The sequence below is a fragment of the Mus caroli genome, chromosome 9 (genome assembly GCF_900094665.2).
Source record: "Mus caroli chromosome 9, CAROLI_EIJ_v1.1, whole genome shotgun sequence".
Taxonomy (NCBI): Eukaryota; Metazoa; Chordata; class Mammalia; order Rodentia; family Muridae; genus Mus; species Mus caroli.
In genome coordinates, this window is record NC_034578.1 from 50,317,800 (window position 1) to 50,325,377 (window position 7,578).

Below are 7,578 nucleotides of genomic sequence, written 5' to 3' on the forward strand. Positions count from 1 at the left end.
AAAAAAAAAAAAAGGAAAACATTCATTGATAACAGCAAACAATATTTGTTTCACGTGTACAGTGTTTCAGGTTAGGCAGGCTAGAAAATAACTGAACCATACTGACACACAGCCTACCCTCTTGGAGACAATGGTGACAATGATGATGATACAAGTATTAATCCATAGTTCCAAGTTGCAATTTATGCCTCAAAGGAAATCAAAATACAGTAGAAAACAAAAGAAGAGAACAGAGAGTGCCACAGCACATTAGTGTAATGCCAATACCCGTGGGAAGGTAAACAAAGGAGGATAGCAGTTTAAGGTCACCCTCAGTGAGATCAATGCCCCCTCTCCAAATTATAACAGTTTATCATTTAGATAAACTGTCATGAGTATGTATCAAAGGAGAATTAAGTAAACGAAAGATCTGAATGAACTGATGCCAATTACAGGAAGAACTAAAAAAAAAAAGAAAAATAGTGAACATTTCAGTGAAGGAGACTGGAGAAGCCAAAAGGCTTAGGGAACTGAAAGACAGCCAAAACTGTGCTAGCTTGCACAGCACATACACTGAAATTGGAACAACTGTGCAGTGATGATGCATACATTGGTGAAATGTTCCAGGTTACTAACCAAAACAAAAAACAGGCAGTGGTGGTGTGTGCCTTTAATCCCAGCACTCAGGAGGCAGAGGCAGAGAGAATAGCAGAAAGAGGCAGAAAAGGGGGGCAGTGAGGGAGAGGAGAGGGAGGAAGGGAGGGAGGGAAAGAGAGAGAGGCAGGTAGATCTGTTGAATTCAAGGCTAGCCTGGTCTACAGAAAGAGTTCCATCCAGGACAGCCAGGGCAACAGAGAAACCCTGACTCAAAAACAAACAAACCAACCAACCAAAATGGTGGTGGGTGGCAGAACCAAAGCTATGCACCTAGATTAAGAGAGCTATCAAGTGAACAAATGCTGAGACAGGTAACATAACAGGTAACATAGTTCAGCTCCCAACATTCAACTAAAAATGCTTCCTAAGCAACAGCCCCTGAACAGACAAATCAAATCTTCCTTTTGAGGGTTCAGTCAAGTTGATGTATTTTGACAATAATTACATCTCCCCTTCCCAGAAATAACCCCACCTGTGGCATGTTAGTCTTGGCTAGTGGTAAAAAGCACTGGGGCTCAGTCAGGTATGGCAGTACTATATTCCCAGGCCCAGGGGAGGCTCAGGCAGCACAATTGTGAGTTAGGGGCTAGCCTGAGTTGCAAAAGGGTGGGTTCTATGGTCAGGTTGTATTGTTCGGATCCAGGTCCAGTCAATTAACAGTTATCCAACCTGCAACGTGTTGGTTAAACTGGCACCTGTCTTCTGGATGCTAAATGAGAAAATGATACCAGTATCTACTTTAAGGAGTTCTGTTTCCCTCTCCCCCACCACACACATACTCACTTTCTTTCTTTCTCTCTCCCCCACCACACACATACTCACTTTCTTTCTCTCTCTCTCTCTCTCTCTCTCTCTCTCTCTCACACACACACACACACATACAGCAAATATTCAGTATAACTGCCATCCCGTTACTGTCTTCTCGTACGATCGCTTTATAAATCTATTTTGATGACTGGTTTTTTTCTCCTCTTCTTGCTCTCATCCCTTCCTCTGGCTTCAATACACTGGAAACTTGCAAAATCTGTATCAGTCAATAACAAGAGCTCGCTACACTTTGTGCCTTTCCATGCACTTCCTTCTGTCTGAAAGCTTTGCTACCATCTTGCAGAAGAATTTACACCCGGCAAGGTCTAGCAGCAAAGTCGATTCTTTCAGGTTGTTTCCACAGAACCAGTCCTTCCTCAGCTAACACAGTTTTTCCTATCACATTGTCGCTTTGAAAAAGTAGCTGTCTACTTATCTGTGCCAGGTGGCGGGGGTGGGACGGGGGAAAGAGGACAGGTTAAATATTTTCAAAGGCTCTTAGTGACTGCCACTTACCTACTACAAACAACACAGGCAATACAACTGACAATGAGAATACGAGACTGTGATTTCCGGGCCAGTGCTCTTAACTACGAACATGTGCAAACCTGTAGCTTAAATATAAATAAACGCTCTGAGACTAAAGTATGAGATTTTAAAAAAATCTCCTAGATCGACCAGAACCCTTAAGATGACAGATAGGAAAGAGGGACGTGCAGAAGGGAAAGTTCAGGCTCACTCCACCTAGGGTCTGCAGAAAGAGGGAGATGACGGCCGTCCTGCAGAGAAGGGGTAAGAGCCATTCGGAAGCTGAGGAAAGATGGGGTCAGAAGAGAATTTTCCCCTCACAGAAGTTCCCGAGCGTTCGTCCCTCGCTCCTACCGTTGCATTCTGCCTGCCAATGCAAACCCAGGTCGCTTCGCCTTTTCCCGCGTGCACGGATCTAGCAGCTGGTTCTGCACGCACGCCTTCCCACTTCCGGCTCTAAAGCAGCAAGTTGGTATGGCACGGGTGCCCCAAAGGAAGAAGTCGGCATGCGCCGCCGCACGACTGCGCTTGCGCGTAAGCATCACGCGCTCTCCAACTCAAAACACTCGCTCCCCTCAAAACATTCGCCGGGCCTGAGGAAACGCGCCTGCGCAGTGCGCACCAATAGCGATTGCCCTCGCTCCCGCAACTCCGCCCAGGGGCCGACGCTCCCACACCCGGCCACCCGGTCCTCTCTGGCCACAACCCTCCGCAGACGGAAATGACGACGGTTCCGAGGAGAACGGAGGCGGGTTTCATTTCGGCGCCTTTCTGTCTCCCGCGGAAGCGATTGGTTGGTGTGGCACGAAAGAGGCGGGACAAATTGCCGCGGGTTCAGCACCGCCAGTGGAACCGGGAGATGCGGCGGCGCCGGGGCTGTCGCCGTGTTTGCTTTGAGTTGAGTCTCGTCCCTTCAGGCCGCTCCCTGTGCAGCTCGGATCATGCTGTTACCCTCGGATGTAGCCAGGCTGGTATTGGGTAAGCGGCGGCCTGGGAGGGCGGGTGATCGGACCCGGGCTGAGGGGACGGAAAGACCAGGGGCTGGGGGGAGGGCTGCTCGGGGTGGGGAAGCTCTGAGGAGTGGTCTGCTCGCGTCCAAGTTCAGACTAGCGGAGAGGCTCGGTCCCTCGGCGCCTTGGGACATTCGAAGCTCCTCGGTGTAGGGATGTCCCTTCTCCTTGTGCTGCGCGATGGGGGCAGCCGAAGGGAGAAAGAAGCTCAGCGGGGAACACCTGGGGCCTGGATTCCGAGGCACAGCCAGGCCCGCTGGGACACCTGAAGGAGTGTCGTCTGCGTGATGGACGAGGCTGCGTGTCCCCTACCCTTTCCCTTGTCAAGAGCCGGGACTGATAAAGGAAAAAAGGGAGGTGGGGAACCCCGCTTCCCCGGCCGCCCAGCGTTGTGGAAAGACTTTGCGACGCCCTTACCCATAACCCGACCTTAGCACTGGGAATTTGGGACACAGGGAGGTCCCCACACCCCTGCCCACCATAGTGGCTTGAAACGCCAATTGCATATTTCAGAACGGCAGCGTGTCGTGTTCTTGAGCAAATATTTAGGAGGTACGACGACTGACTTCTGGTTGCACACGTTCTAGCCCTCGTTTTCCTCCATTTTCGAAAAGGGTTTGTTCATAGACCACTGGTTGGTCGGGAGATACTGTCTCTGGGAAAGACTGTTTTCGTTTGTCCTGTGAAAGAATAAAAGGGATTGTTCTGTAGGGAACAAGAGCCTCTTAGGCTCAAAACTGGACAGTGACTTTGAAACATTATTTGGGACATCTCTAAAAGAAAGTGGTCGAAGTATGAGGACTCATTCCATAGTTTCCACAGCCGTTACGAACATTTGCTTTGTGCCCAGTCCTGTCCAAAAAATAAAAATTGCACGTTAGGCAGGACTTATTTAAGAGGCTCTGTACGGTTTTACTGTCCATTTTTGGAGAAACTTAAATACAAAAACTAGTGTTTTGAATGTTTTCATTGTTCTCTACTTCATCAGACTAGGGTAGTTGAATTTATACCTGTTTTTTAAAGTTAGCTTTCTTGTAATTTTAAAATTAGGCTCATACAAAAATTGGTGAAAAGTAGACTCACAATATGAAATTTTTCCCCACACCTGTACGTATTGTTTAGGTAAGAACTGCGACTTTTAGCAGTCTTGTGATCCATATAAAATTACATGATCATAGCCTCAAAAGTGGCTTTTGGAGTTTGGTAGTATGAACATTGAAAAGTGGATAATTTTTATGAGTATTTTTCCATGCTTTCTTTCCTCAGATTTTATGGGATGCTTAACAGCAACCCTGATTTCATTAGATACAAGTAAGATGTCATTCCCCCATGTAAGAAAGGGGGTGGGGAGGGGCTTTATATACTGTCAGCATATCCCCTGAAGAGAAAGTCCTGCCTTATTAAGAAAACCTTAAGGAAATGACAGGGCCTTTCTAATTGGAATAATTATGTTTCTGCCCCACTAACAAGGTAACTTATTCTCTTGATGCCTAGAAACTCAAGTTGTTGCTTTTCATCCTTAAAAATCATCTTTGTTATTCAGATCCTGCTTTCAGTGCCATGAATTCCAGCATGCCTCCCATTCTGTTTTGGAATTAGGATGTCTTTCCACATACTCTAACTTGCAATTCATGTATTCTGGTTGCAAATATTGGCTGAAGCATCTAAAAATTGAACCTCTTTTGAACTTGGAATACAAAAAAAGCCTCCCACTATTTTTCAATTCTGTGATTTAGTACTATCTTTACACACACACACACACTTCTATCTACAGGTTTATTGCTTGCTCAGGGTCCTTCTGTGGTACCCCCTTACCATCTTTAGCCCCTCTTTCTTGATTGTATATGGTTTTTGTTGTTGGTTGTTCTGTTGTCATGCTCCAAACACTGCCAGATTTTTAAGCATAAGAGGAAAAGTAATTTCATTTAGCATTCACTTCTTTCTTTACTTTTTTTTTTTTTTTTACTCTTTAATACCAAAATATTTTTCTAAGCTCCCTCTCACATTGTCTAGTGCCCTGTGTCACCCAGGAGATAACTAGTAAAACCGCCTGTTACTTAGTAGCTTTACTAGTTCACTTTCCTCTAACTCTTCAGCTTACTGCACTGAATTATTCACCTAACTGTTCTCTACTCAGCTATTTATTGCCTCGATGGAATTTTTCAAACACTTGTAGAGACCAGGATACATTGCTTGCTGCCTCTGGGTCATCAGTTCGGCTTTTACTAATAGGTCATAGGAAGTGCTCTGTGGAGCTGATTTCTACCTAGCCTCATCTTTTCAATATTTGCGCTAGGCTACAAAATACTAAAGTACTTACATTTTTTGAAACATTATATTCCTTAGCCCCTGTGTTCCTTGTATTAAAGGTTCAAGTTAAATATGATATCAGAAAGTTCTTTCAGTAGCCACTGTCCTGTTAAAGTAACTTGTTGGTGGATAAGAGATTTTCTTGGTGAGGTACACAAAACAAAATTGATTAATTATAGCCATTTTTAAGTTTATGGTTCTGTAGTATTAGTTACTACTGTCTCCCTCTAAATTTTCTTTCTTCTTACTAAACTGAAAGTTTCTTAATCAGTATTCTCTATTCAAACAAGAATTTTTGGATTCAAATTTCAGAGTTCTTAGGAACTTCAAAAATGTTAAGTTCTATGTATAAAAAGAGCACTTTTACGATCGAAGAGTTCAGATTTTTTTCTCAATTTCATAAATAGGTTAGTTTCTGTATGAGTTGGTGTCCATTCAGAAAACAGAAACTAAGTCCTATGTTTAATGTGATAGGATTTAATGAAGGACTTGGTTACACAGGTGGTGCCAAAGCTTCTTAGCTTAGGTGATGAAGGAACTCAGCACAGCAGGAAGCCATGCTAATCCTGGAGACAGGGCTTTATAAAGCATCCCAGAGACAACTCTGTGCAGGATGAAACTGAAGTCTTGTCTCCTAAGGGACTGTCTGTAATCAGAGCAGAGATTCGTGAGACAATCAGGGGATAAGGCTCCTCCCTTCTGAATTCCAGTCTGATACAAGCCCTTCCCCTTTTAGAGACATAGCAGGAAGCTGGCCGATAGGTGAGCCGGGTAACTGCCTGCTTGAGTCTAGCTTCCAAAATAGAGTCCTAGAAAATAAAGAACTGGATTAAGGGCAAAAAGAACTAGTACTGACATATTCTTAAGAGATCAGGTGCCATTGGTTTTATTTTACCAGGATGCAATTGTAATCATTCTACATCTTGAATAATACCTACACTCATTGCTGACACTTGAAGTGTTTCATGTTTGTGTTACTTTTTAAATCTCTGTGTGTATGTGTGTGCATGAATGCACACCACATTTTGGGTTTGTGGAGCCCAGAGATATTAGGTTTCTTGGAGCTGGATTTGCAGGCAATTGTGAACCACCTTAAGTGGGTGCCAGGAATCAAACTCGGGTCCGTGGAAGAGTAATATACACTCTTGACTGATGAGCCATCTCTCCAGTCCAGTTTTCCATGGTTCTTAACCATTTTGTCTTTTCATTTGAAGCTTGTTAACTATTCTTTTATGCAGCGCTCATACTAGGCATTGTCCCCAAACAAATTCCTACATATATGCCATCAATACTTTGGAGCATATCACCCCCTTGAACAGTTATTTTCCATACTTGGTAGTAAATTTTTTTTTTTCTCCAGAGCTGAGGACTGAACCCAGGGCCTTGTGCTTGCTAGGCAAGCACTCTACCACTGAGCTAAATCCCCAGCCCCGTTTGTTTATTTATTTATTTATTTATTTATTTGTAGTAAATTCTTAAGTCTGTATCTTCCCATAAACTAAGCCATTCCTACTTTCTCAGTACTTTTAGCCTTTCCTAAGATAATTTCTTCTGACTCCTTGTAAATTATAATTTGTGGATTGAAGCCATACATTTTATATTTGTAGATCTAGTACTACAAGACATTGTTACTTCTCTTAGTAAGAACTTATTTCTTATTAAGAAATTATATTCTTTCAGGGAGATTAAACCATCAGTATTGCTGGGAAATCAGTACATGAAGGAAATATTTACACAAACAGAGCTTTGGTTCTTGCTTTCTTTGGACTCCTTTTTGTCTTTTCCTAAAAAGGCCAAACTCTTAGAATGTTTCCCCAATTTATGAAGACCCTTGATATAGTTTAGATTTTATCTGTCATGTGATTAATAATTGGTTATGATCAGATGGTTAATGATGGTGGGTAGGCATTTTTGTAGCACATAACCAGTTAATAAACAATGGCATCATTGAACATTTTCAGGTATTTTCTACATTGTATTTGAGCTCTTAAGACAAAGTAAAGCAGAACTTAACCAAATTTAACCAAAAATTAAAGCTCAAATTTTACCAAAGCATATTTGACAGTAGAACATAATGTCTCAGGTATTTCTAGATGGCTATGCATTTCTATAACAGGTAGCAGTGATGCACTGTTTTCCAGAGCCTTTTCTCAAATACACTATGCAAGCTTGTACTGATTTACAATGTATCATGAACTGTCATATCTGATATTCTTTTCCCAAGGCATGCTAGCACAATTGATCATATTTTTCATAGGTCGTGGATAAATCATCTTTTTTTGTTTTT

General features: G+C 42.9%; 2 protein-coding genes across 3 annotated transcripts in view; one reads left to right on the plus strand and one right to left on the minus strand.

The window, feature by feature from the left end:
- Positions 1-2,502, minus strand: part of Atm (ATM serine/threonine kinase) — a 114,173-nt gene extending 111,671 nt beyond the window's left edge. The window contains exon 1 of the mRNA XM_021171910.2: positions 2,326-2,502. The gene's annotated coding sequence lies outside the window, so the exon portion shown is untranslated. The remainder of the gene's footprint in view (positions 1-2,325) is intronic.
- Positions 2,503-2,789: 287 nt separating this feature from the next.
- LOC110302486 (protein NPAT) overlaps positions 2,790-7,578 on the plus strand; it is a 36,706-nt gene continuing 31,917 nt past the window's right edge. For both annotated transcript variants that reach the window (XM_021173279.2, XM_029481670.1), the window contains exon 1: positions 2,790-2,949. In XM_021173279.2, coding sequence (XP_021028938.1) covers positions 2,913-2,949 — 37 coding nt within the window. In that variant the 5' untranslated portion in view covers positions 2,790-2,912. The remainder of the gene's footprint in view (positions 2,950-7,578) is intronic.